This window comes from Phaenicophaeus curvirostris, chromosome 2 (assembly GCF_032191515.1).
Source record: "Phaenicophaeus curvirostris isolate KB17595 chromosome 2, BPBGC_Pcur_1.0, whole genome shotgun sequence".
Lineage (NCBI taxonomy): Eukaryota > Metazoa > Chordata > Aves > Cuculiformes > Cuculidae > Phaenicophaeus > Phaenicophaeus curvirostris.
In genome coordinates, this window is record NC_091393.1 from 64,490,378 (window position 1) to 64,502,689 (window position 12,312).

Genomic DNA, 12,312 nt, shown 5'->3' on the forward strand with positions numbered 1-12,312 from the left:
CTCGCAAGTGACTTGTTGGACAACTCACACACCATGCCATCAGGGATATAAGTGTTATGCATGGCTACCTGTAAAATGCAAGGAGGTAGTAGTGCTTTTCTGTAGATGGGTTCTATAGTGTAAAACCAACTGAATTTGCTACAGAATTAATGGAGAGAAGTATAACAAAACAACTATAAGGAATAGGGAACCACTTACATCTTCTCATCATCTGGATGCAGAAAGCAAAAATTATTTTCCACCTCTTCACCACCTCCATTACTGGCAGCAGAAAATACCTTTTTCTCCCTTAACTCCTCTCCCTCTTTGTTCTGTTTTCCTTTGTTGTAACCAAGGAGTGTTCCTTACAACATATTGTAGGGCACGTTTAGGTGGAAGATAAACAAGATTAGGCTGATGAAGCATAGAGAAGAGTGCTGTTAACAATTCCTCCCACTCTCTCTGCTTAACACTGCCACATTTTAGAGGGATGTTAATCTGTAGCTGATAGTGAGAAGTGAGAGCCATGCCTGGTAACGTCTGCAAACCAAGTGGAGCAGCCATCCACAATGGATTGTGCTTGGTCAGGCTTTGGCTTTTTCGGGTGGCAGTGTTGAACAAAAGTGGTTTGACTCCTTTGTATGAGGTGACATGCACAAGCACAATGCTAGGATTGTATTTCCTTGGAAGAAATTTAAGTACTATTGTTTTTTTCAGCAGTCACATATTCTTCTGTTTCTTTTTCCTCCTCTATTTTTTTGCCAATTCTAGGTACTACATGAGCCCCTGATTGATGAGGATCCTGTTTTCATTGCCACGTGCACAGAGAGAGAGCTGCGCAAAAGGAAAAAGAGGAAATTCAGTCTCTGGGTTCGGCAGTGCTCATCCACTGGTTTCATCTGCCAGGTGGGTTTTACCTCTTCACACGTCTTGATTCAGTTAAATGTATTGCTAGACCAAAGGTAACAGTCACCTTCTGTTCATAGCTTTGTTGAGACCTACAGTCTTGAATGCAGCAGGTCTCTGACTCCTCCAGTTACTAGATCCAGAGGACGGTGACAAGTTCCTGATGTTCTGTTTGCTGTATGATTTAACTGAGGGTGCCTGTCTCTAATACCGTCTGTCTGGCTGCCAGCCCTAAGCTAATTAAATTGAAATGGGGTTAAAAGGTCTATCTGTGCACCAGAAGCTTATCTAAATGTTTACATACGGTGACTTCTGTCATTTTTGATGAGTCAGCTTCTCTAAGTGTAATGCTGCTTCTGTGACAGCCAACAGAGTCCAACAGACTAAATCAGTGTAGTATCAAACATCCTTTATTCTGAGACAAACATATTAGCAGCGTTCCCTATTACATCTCTTTTCATACCTCTACCTCCCTACCAAAGAGATAAAATCTGATGTGATTTCAAGGTGAGATATGAATTTGAGTGGGAGACATGTTAAAGGGTTTGATTTAGTGCTGTAAAGCATAGGGGACAACTTTTCAAATTCTCAGATTCCCCAATTGCTGATGTATTTTTGAGAGCTCTTGAAGAATTTGGCAATGTATTTTGATACCTAGAGGTGAGGGTGCAGATATTTTCTCGTATTTCTTTCTTCTACGAGCTTCTGTGAAAATGTGGTGTCCTGCATGTTCTAGAGCAGCAGTTTGGAGATGCAGGTGGGACATGCACACTGCCTTCTCAGGCTGAATGCCTGTTGAAGTTGTGGATTTGCTGCAGCTGAACATTGGTTCACAATAAAATTTGATCGGTGAATCACTACGACTGTTTGAGTAGCTAAGCAAGAAAAGAGGCTCCCTGGGAACAGCGGTTTGCATGTTCAGCAGTGCTGTTCCCTCTAAGAAGAAAATTACAACCGTACATCTTCTATCTAGGTTTTAAAGCAGTTGTTTTGTCTGATACAAAATAGATTCACCTTGTGAAGCATCCTTGGAAGTTTCCACTCTCAAGGCTTTTGGAAAGTCATTTGCTATAAAGAGGCAGTGTCCTTTATCTCCAGTCTCACACGCAGCTTATTACTGAAGTGTAATGGGTACAGTGAGCACGAACTTTGCTGATCTCTCTTGCTGTGGTCCCCCCAGCCAACTGCCACCAAACTAATAAGTCTTCAAATGTGCCAGAGCTTTCGGATTCTGAGCTATAATTACGTTGCACCTCCTGTCCTGTCCTTTAAGAGAGTAAATTAATGGACTGTCAAATAAAACAAAATAGATGCTCAGCACTACCCTAATCCTCTTGCTCCCTTAATGAATTAGGTACTTACGCTTCGCTTGCATCCGCATGACATCCAGCATCATCTTGCCAGCCGCCTTCTATTTTCATTCCATGACTTGGCTGTAATTATCATCATGGTCAAATGATTGGGTGAGAGGGACCCTAGGGAATGGTAGAAGAGAATATACAGGAACGTAAACCTTCATGCTAAAATGGAAAAACCTAGTCTGTGGAGGATGGGTATCTCCAGTGATGGTATGTTTGAAATGCTGTGTTCAGTTATGTGTCCCACCTTACAAGAGATCTTGCAGAATCCAGACCACTTATTTGGTGGTTGTTTCATTTATTTTCTGTACTGAATGGAGGAGAGTTTTTTCTGTTTAACCTATAAAGAGAGTTGATCAAAACAGGAAGAAAATCCAGTGTTTTCTCTCTCTATGTGCACACCTTCCCCTCCATCTCTTGTGAAACTGCCATCATGAAGGAAGTATTTGTTGCTTCATAGTTAAGAACTGGCAGGTCTATCACCTGTCTGCTGTCAGAAAAACCTTACAGTACCCACTTGGAAATATGTAAAAATTATGTAATACTGTCTGGATGAATTCTCTCTCTCATTGTTTCCACATGGTGGTAATGAGATAATTTTAATCAGAATAAAATACGACTATAAACACTTCATTAATTGGATTAATTCAGTTTCAAAAATCTGAATAATATATAGCTATAAAAGGGTGAGGCATCCCAGGCAGAAGAGAGGAGTGAGCTACATGTGACTGGCTTTTGGGAATGGAGGGAACCTTGAGGTCTCTGATGCTCCTGGCCAAAAGCAAGGTCCTGTAAACCTGAATGATGAGCCTAATATTAAAAAAAATCTCCATTTGAAGACATCCCAGCTTTCCCAGTGATCCGCTTTTCCAACAATGAAAATAGTTGGGTGGTTTGTTTTCCTAATGTAAAATTGATATCAGTGTTTTGAAGTCACATGCTGAACTACTCTATGAAGAACTCCTGTTTGGCAAGTCACAGGGCAGTTGTTAATGTTAGGAGTTTTAGCTATCTGACCCCCCACATTCCTCTGTCTGCTTGTTCTTATCAACAAAACTCTGAATTACTTTTTTTTTTTTTTTAAGCAAATGGTGTTTGGCTCAATAAGTCATTCATGGAACTGGAGTGGCATAAAAACTAAGTATTGCTTGTGGGTATAAAAAGATGCATAGTCTTATATATGCATAATATAACTAATGTATGTGTATTAGTCTACTTTTCATTTTTCTGTAACACAGATAACTTGACTCTACCCTGACAGTTAAGTCTCTGTTTTAAGATGGTTGCACAATTTCAGATCACAACTCTGCTTCAGAATTTCTCAAGCAAAGCATCTTGTTGCAGTGAATACCTTTGTTGCTCAGTACCTTTTCATGGTCAGCTGGCCAAGTGGGAACATGCAGGAAGGACAGATCATTCAAACAAAGTAAATATACATCCACAGCAGCTGGGAACATGAACAAAAATTTTCAAAGGGTTAGAAGGCCTCCAGGAGGGCTGACTTTGACAAAGCAGGCAGCAAAACTACTCTGATACTGTTGCCTTTTTCACCCATCCTGGATGCTGGACGTCAAGGTGGCAGCAGTTGCTGCTGCAGCAGAGGACTTAGGGTCTATTCATTTCTTTCTTCCTAATTTAATGAGAACAGCATATTCGGCTTGCAGGACCTTGGATGTCCTTCTCTGCTCCATCTTCTCTTTGCTTTCCTCATTTCCCTCCAACATATTTTCCTAAATATGTATTACCAGTATTTTGATATCTTGATTGCAGTTTAAATGACTGTAGCAGCTTAGAAGTGTTTCTTCTTAGAGTATTTGCTGAGTAAGTCATCCTGCTCAAATCAAAGCTCTGTTTGTGTCAGTTTTTATTTCTCTCTTTTTCTCTCAAAAAGTCTAGAAAACTTGCTTGTAAAAGATGTTCCTAAATATAATTGGTAGGGCTCTTTCTCATTTTAGATATAGCAGTGGAGTTCATCAAAAACTGCAGAGTGCTCAAATATCAGATCAGGGCTAGATATTTTGTCCTGGTAGGATGTGTCATGCTCTCCATTTCCTTTTCTTGTGGGGCTCACGAGGAATGAAGGTAGCCATGAGTAACTGGTGCTTTTTCCTGGCATAGCTTCCCCTGCACAAGATGTTTTTCTGGTCATTTTGCAGGAAAAAGAAGCACAGAAAGGTGATGCCATGCAGTGAACCGCATGGGTAGTCAGGCAGGACAAGCTGTTCCCATAGTACCTTGCCCTGGACCACAGGCCCATGTCACAAACACAGCCCTAAATACAGCCCCTAATCTGAAGAGCCATCAATCAAAAAGCTGGAAGGAAACATATAAATGGTAGAAAGCACTGCAAAGGGATAGTTGGGCAATATTAATCACTATGATAGGCGCTAATGGAATTAGCTCATCAACCTAATTATTCACTTTAAAACAAGTGATATCATGGTGGAAAAGAGATTACTTTATAGATGTGTGTATTCTTTCATTTTACTTTGGATGAAATTTGTTCTCTGACTGTATTCTGGGCACTCTTCTGTTCCATGCTTCCAGCCACATGGGCTCTGCACTTGCTTTTTATTCACTGGCAGAAAGTTCTTGCAATAATGCATTACGTTTTTCACTAATATCACTGTGAAATGTGTCACTCAGATTTATGAATTTTTTTAGATCCTTGTTCTGGGACTGAATGTGAGTTTCTACCTTCCACCGCTTACCCTGAAGTGATGAGTCAGAACAGATTAAGGAAAAGGACTATGTCTCTGCAGCTTAAGTTTTGACACCTTATTGAACAATCAGTGACTTGCACTATAGTGGTATTTAATGTGTGTAACCTCAATCAGGATTGCCCCTGAATGAGAGGGTAAGAAATGGCTCTTTCCCTGAAGAGTGTCAGTCTCAGTAAAGGGGGCTATCTGAGGGCACACATCAGTGGCAGAACTCTCAGTTGCAGAAAAAAAAACCCCAGACAATGTAAACATCACGTTTCTACAGTGAATGCTGTAGTTCAATCTTAATTTCAAAGAGAGTAGGTACAGTCAGCTTGAATACTTCATAACTTTGCTGATTTTACAGAGAAAGAACTTACTTTTGGAATTCAGGGAAACTGTGATTGTTCCCCAAAGAAGTCATAATTTCGCAACACATCTCATAAGTGCATTCACTGAGAAAAGGAGGGGTAAATAAGCCTGGAGTGAGCTTTATTTTCAAGGTCAGTATTGCAGGAGAGTTACCCATCTGTGCATTTGTTTAATAAAGCTGCTCAGAAATGTTGGTGTTTCAGCTTGTTTAAGTTCTGTTTAGAGATTAGTCTGAGCCCTTGGGTTTCTTTAAACAGTACTCTGATAATTTCTCTGTTGCTGGCACAGTTGCATCTGGAATGCGCAGATGTAGCGGCTGCTTTGAGGAGGTTCTCAAGGTCAGGCTTTGGCTGGGAGGGTATCCCAGGAAATTTGATCGCCTTCATTTGTTAGTCATTGATGGCTGGAAAATCCTATCTGCTTTCTTCCTCTGGCTCCCACCAGGCTCCTGCTTTTTATGCATGCAGTTCTGTATTGTCAGCATCTGAGAATCTCAGATTTCAATTAAAAGTCAATTATCCTCATGCTCACCAGTATTAAGCAGAAAGGTAGTTTTGCAGATGTGTGATGGGCCAGCCCCATTACTTTCTGTGGGGTTTACTATCTTACTGTGTTTCATGATGAATGGGAAAACAAAACATCTTAATTTGACTTGATGCAAAATCTATCCCAGAGTTTACACACAATCATAGTGTCTATTTTCAGGTGGGAATTAAGGTTATTTTTTAGTTCCCGTCTGTGTTGCTTGGAGTTTCTGATGATAAAACTACCTGTGTAGTTGTTTCTTTTCTGCAGCTGTTCTTACTGAGTGCAGCTCTGCCTGGGGGAGGAGGCTAGAAGCACCAGAGCCTCCTCTCTTCCTTAGTTAATAGTTTTGCCATGGGAACACTCCTCACGGATCCTATCCCTGTGTGCTGGGTGCTGTAGGCAGACCACAAAGACAATCCCTGTCCTAGCAAGTTTAGCAATTAAATACAAGACGGAGGCTGCATCAAAAAGAAGTGTGGCCAAGCAGGTCAAGGGAGGTGATTCTGTCCCTCTGCTTTGCTCTTCCGAGACCCCACCTGGAACACTACATCCAGCTCTTGAGTCCTCAGCACCAGAAAGACATGGGCCTTTTGATGTGGGTCCAGAGGAGGGCCACGAAAATGGTCAGAGAGCTAGAACACCTCTTCTGTGAAGAAGGGCTGGGAGAGCTGGGGTTGTTCAGCTTGGAGAACAAAAGCCTTTGGAAAGAGCTTAGTGCAGCTTTCCAGTACGTAAAGAGGGCTTATGTGAAAGATGGGGACAAACATTTTAGCAGGGCCTGTTATGATAGGACAAGGGGTAATGGTTTAGAACTGAAAGAGGGTAGATTTAGACTAGATATAAGGAATAATTTTTTTACAATGAGAGTGGTGAAACCCTGGAACAGGTTGCCCAGAGAGGTGGCAGAGGCCCCATCCCTGGAAACATTCAAGGTCAGGCTGGAGGGGACTCTGAGCAACGTGATCTACTTGATGTCTCTGCTTATTACAGGTGGTTTGAACCAGATGACCTTTAAAGGTCCCTTCCAACCCAAACTGTTCTATGATTCTGTTCTATAAAAGGTATTGAAGAGCAAAAGGAAAGAGGTTTGCAGGGGTTAGCAGTGGTTTCCAACTAGGCAGAAGGGCAGCATGGAAAGAAGCAAACATAGCCTTGTTTGACATCAGTGGTGGGATGTCTGGCTTCACAGGGCAAACCTGGGCTGGAATCAATATACTGAAAAGGTCTATGAAGAACTGAGTAGGAGGGGGAGGGCAAACAGCAAAGGGCTGACTCAATTTTCCAGGCTTGTTTCCATTTGATGCTGCAAAGAAGAGGGAACTGGCAGAAGGCTGTCGTGTTCGAAGCAAGTGATCTCTGGGGCTAAGCACTGTGTGGATGTCAAGATACATTTCAGCAAGGCCACGGGAAAGAGCAATAACTGCAGTAATTGAGGGGAGTTCTTAGGCAGTTCTTAGGTATTTGAAAGAATAGGAAATGCTTTATCATGGAGGTGTTAAAGATAATTAATTTGGCTGACATGAATGTGGCTGGCCTGAGAGAAGCTGCAGAGTGAAATCTGGTTGATGATCCACAGGTTGATGATCTACCATACATGTAGTATTGTCAGCAATAAAGAAATCGTATGGAGGAGGGAAGGAAAACGAAGAGCTTTATATTAAACTGTATTGGGCTTGCATTGTCAACTCTGCCAGCATCTTTCTGCTGGTCCTTTGAAGTTCTTGTTAGAAAATTTGGAGGACACGTGCAGAGAAAACAGGGATTTACCAGTCCTCAGTACAAAGATGTTAGATGGATCTGTGTGTCAATGCAGGTTGAAATAATTCAAAATTGGAGGCAGAGAGAGAGAGAAGAGAGGGAGACCAAGGAAAGAGCTTTGTAGGGAACCCCAAGAGCTAGGTAGGAACAGGAGGGGAAAGCTGCATGTGCCTTTCATGCATTTTCAAAATAGCCTTTGGAGAAGGAGGAAGAGAGACTCAGACAAAGTAAAAGACCCATTCTCAGTAAGAGCACCCTCAGTGATGCCAACAGCTGCTGAGGAAGAGTTAGACCTAGGAGCTGGCTGAGAAAGGGCATTAAAGAAGGGAGGAATACTGGCTGCAAAAGGTTTGGAATGGGGCTGGAGGGGGAGGCTCTCCGAAAAGCAGTGGTAGTGACAACAGTTAAGAGATGATGTTTAGGGTCAGAGAGGAAGACAGAGTGAGGTAGGATCTAGAGAGTAGTGCTAGGAATGAGCAGTTGAGCATTTGGCTATGAAGTCTATAGAAAAATTAAGTTATCTTTTTAACAGCTATTTTTGATCCAAAAAGTATGACAGTACCATTCTTTGTTCTCTTGGTTTTAAAACTGCATCATCTAAACACTTGGCTTCTGTTTTGTAGCTGTTTAGGGTCTGCCCTTTGTGAGATATTTTGCACAATGTAGCCTTCAAAATTTTCCTTTTGTTTATGAATACCTCCACCACTTTCTTATTCTTCTAAATGTCATCTTTTTCATTTGAGAATTGTACCCTGGGGTGCTTTAATTATGTATGAATGTGGAGTATTTGGGATGTGCTATTCACAAGTGCTTTCAATTTGCCATCTGAGCTTTAAATATAAGCAGAGTTGCCAATATTTTAGTTTCTAGGGCATTCTTAAATGTGCGGTCAAGATGCAGCTCTTGTTCCTAAGTGCTCAGGGTTTTTTACCAAATTTCTAGAAAGAACTTACTAACTTCTCACATGAATTTTCCATAGAGTAAATTGCTAGCACAGAGTAAGGAAATTCCTGTTTGCTTGTAGTACTGATGTTTACTCTGAGGTCTTCCTTATTCTCTCTCACAGTCTGTCTCTAAAGATGAACAGGCTTGGTTTGCATTAATGAATGACAGGTGATCGACTTGCCTTTCACCTGTCAGTGTGTGAAGTCCTCTGCTCATAAACGTTATGTCTTTCCCTCTTTGCTTCTGTGTAGGCAAATGGTCTTTCCCGAAGAGTTTTCACTGTTTTTCTTGGTTTGGAAGAGCTCAGCAGTTTTCACCCATACCATAACACTTGGGCATTCAGATATATTGATCGATACCTACTTTTGCATTTGTGATGGGAGGAGGCAGAAGCAGTGGTATGTGGAAAGAAAGATGAGCAAGAGACTGTGAAGCTTTTTTCTCACTGTGAGGCTTTAAAGGGGAAGAGACTGTTAAGATGCTGCAGGAGACTGAAGGCAGAAGAGAGGAGGGTTTGAGGGATGAGTTAAATGATGTGAGAAGAGAGAGCTGCATGGGATTAAAACATGTTGAATTGAAAGTATGCGGTGCAGTAGGGCTGCAGTAGATAGAGAGGTGGCAGAATTGAATGCATAGCTGTTCTAGTAAGAAATAAAATAATTGAACGATGACTAGACTTCTGATGAAGTTTTGGTGTTGGAGCACATGGGAAGGGCCCAAAGCTCTAAAGCTGTCACAGGACAAACCAGAAGCTTTGGTGAACAGTTTAACAAATATTTCTGGGGAGCAGCCTCTGACGGTGCCTGTGAAGGTGTTGCAGCCAATTTTGGGCAATTCTGTGCTTTTTCTGCAGACTGCTAACTGTTAAATACCACTCCTGATGCATTACAGAGGGTAGTGGGGTGATGCTATGAGCTTTGGTAGGTGGGATCTTAGTGATTTGAGGTAGAATGAAATAAGCTGTACAAGAAGACGGGGAGAGGAAAAGTTAAGGCTGCAAAAGTTAAATAGGACTGCAAGCACTTGCAAGGATATTTGAAGCCATGTCTTTGCCAGTTGTCTGTACCCAGCTGCTGTTTCACAGCAGCCTTTATGTCTTCCAGCATTATGCTGCTGTCACCTATCTTCCCAAAAGAGTTGAGCATGATAAGGCTTTCAATGGTGCTTCTCCAAAACAAAGAAAATGATGCCAAGAACAAAAGCCGTGCTTGAATAGGTATGGAAATGCCCAAGGAATAGGAATGGGAATAAATTTGACACTGGGGGAAGAAGCGAGCATGGATGTCCAGTAGCAGGCATGGATGTTTTGGTAAAGAGCACTGGGGAAGTGAACAGAGCAAGGAGGGATGAGAATCACTCAAGGAACCTTGAGATAGAGAGGGGCACATAGGGAGGGTGCCAGATACACAGGGAGCTCTGCTAACAAAACCTATGGAGTATAGAGTATCCTATTAGGAAAACTGTAGTATCTCAGAAGACAGTTGCATGGTAGGCATGCACTTAAGCAGCTACTTACAGATCCAAACCAGCCCATGGTGGGGGACCAATTGACTCACCAGTAGGCTGTCTCATCCCTTGAGGGATGCTCTATGGGGAATGCAAAGTGAGCATGGAGCAGGAGAGACTCTTGGTTGACCAAGACTTACTGCAGTAGGGGAGGGAAGGTATAGGACATTTTTCTAGACTTAAAGATTCCTGCTTTTTTTTTAGCTCAACTGCTAATCCAAGGTCAAAATGTTGTTGCATCCTTTGTCTCTGCTGCTTTGTCTGTAGATTTTAAGGGCTTGATGTGTGGTCTCTGTGCTGACATACTAGTAACCTAATCTTAATTTTGATGCTGATAGTCATGAAACACTTTTCCTGTAAATTTGGAACAATTTGCCTTTTGTATGCATTCCACTGTTAAGCTGCTCTCTCGAGTCCTGATTAATAACCCAAATGATTTACTGTAATTAGCTACTCCTCAGTCTTAGCACTGGGGAAAGCACAAACTTGACAGCTTTCAAAAGTGAGTAGAGCGTGGTCTAGGTCAGGAGTCTATGAAAATTCCTGCTTTGTCCTCATCTGAAAACTGTTTCTATAAAAAAAAAGGATGATTTTTTTTTTTAAAAGAAGAAGATAAATAATTTATATTTAGTACTTCCTTTCAATATGTACTGTACTTCTTTTTGGAATTAGTATGTATTCATCCTTGCATCAACTTTTTTCTTTAGCACATCAGTTACTCCAAACTACAAATTATGTTTCATTTCTCAGAGATTTCATACATAACACACTCCTCTGGGGTCTGTCCCGCAATGCATGAATTGCTAGGGAATACTATATGAATATGAATAGAATACCAGTGCTGGGAGATACATCATCTAAAATGGGGAGAAGCTGCTTAACTGAATTTTATTCCTCTGTAAGATCATTGAGGGGAGAACTTTTGCAAACATGCAGGCATTTTTTCTTGCACAAAGCATGATGTTCTGTGAGCATTGCATTGTAATGAACTTTCTTCTATGAAGGAGTGTGTTGGGAGAGAAACAGATCTATACACAGGAAAGCGATGCTGCTTATTCTGAATGGTTGAAGTCTCAAGCGTTTAACAAACATTCATTGTGGATACGTAATTCCAACAAACAAGGCAAAATTTCTCTGCTGTGCCTCTGAATACTGAGCAAGTTTCAGCTTTCACTGACAGGTAAAGTTTTCTGAAATGCCTGAAAGGTCTGAATATTTCAGAGCCAAAGCCGCGAAGGCAAGCCTTGGACAATTTTTCAGAAAAATTGCATTTGTGTATGTTTTTAAATCTTTGCAAGTTCTCTGATGTTACAGTACTGTTTCACTGGGTAAGCGCAGCATCTGCTTCTTCTCATTTCTCTTTCTAGCTGACTTTCTGCTGACTTTTAGAACGAGATGAAGGTCAGATGCCTAGTTGATGTTAATAGGTGTTGGACTTGGAAAGTTACGCTTGTAAAATGCTATCAGTGAAATAAAATCAAAGGCTTGTGTTCCAAGGAAGGGTTATGTGCTTTTTCCCACTGCATGGCAATACAGAAGACTCCTCCTCTATAGGTATCACTTGTAGGAATGAAGGCATAGCTTTACTTCAGTGCTCTTCCAGTTGGCAAGTATACTAGCTGGACTGTATTCAGTTAATTATAGTCAGGTTTACTAAGGAATAAATGTTCCTGCACTCTAGCACAAGCATGTACATCCACCTACAGATAATGGTGACAGCTCTCTTGAAATGCATACCAATGTGGGCTTCACTGTAGCAGAATACATGCTGAAGCCACTGCAGCCTGCTACAAGTGAACTAGCATTTCTGTACTAACAGCAGCATATTGCACTGTACCCTGCTTCCTGGTTCAATCTGTTTTGGTGGGTTGGCTCCAAATCATGATCTAAGTAGAGGATCTGAGAGTTAGCACTGTGCCTTAAGAGTCTGGTGAGGATGTTCTGGCTGTTTGGGTATGTGTATTGCTGGCTCCTCTCATTTATGGGGTGCACATGTACTTGTGTAACAGCCTGATGGTTGCTGCCAACAGAAGTAAATCTCAGCTCTACTGTAGTGAAGCTAATGGACTGTTTCCTTCTGCTCATTATAGAATCATAGAATGGCTTTGAGTTGGAAGGGACAGTTAAAGGTCACCTAGTCCAACCCCACTGCAATGAGCAGGCACATATTCAACTAGACCTGATTGCTCAAAGCCCTGTCCCACCTGACCTTGAATGTTTCCAGGGACAAGGCATCTACCACATCTCTGGGCAATCTG

The 12,312-nt window shown here is 41.6% G+C and overlaps 1 protein-coding gene across 1 annotated transcript in view; it reads left to right on the forward strand.

The window, feature by feature from the left end:
• The window catches only part of PGBD5 (piggyBac transposable element derived 5), a 66,706-nt gene that overhangs the window by 34,225 nt on the left and 20,169 nt on the right, over window positions 1–12,312 (forward strand). The window contains exon 3 of the mRNA XM_069852311.1: window positions 751–885. Within this exon, the coding sequence (XP_069708412.1) occupies window positions 751–885 (135 nt within the window). The remainder of the gene's footprint in view (window positions 1–750; window positions 886–12,312) is intronic.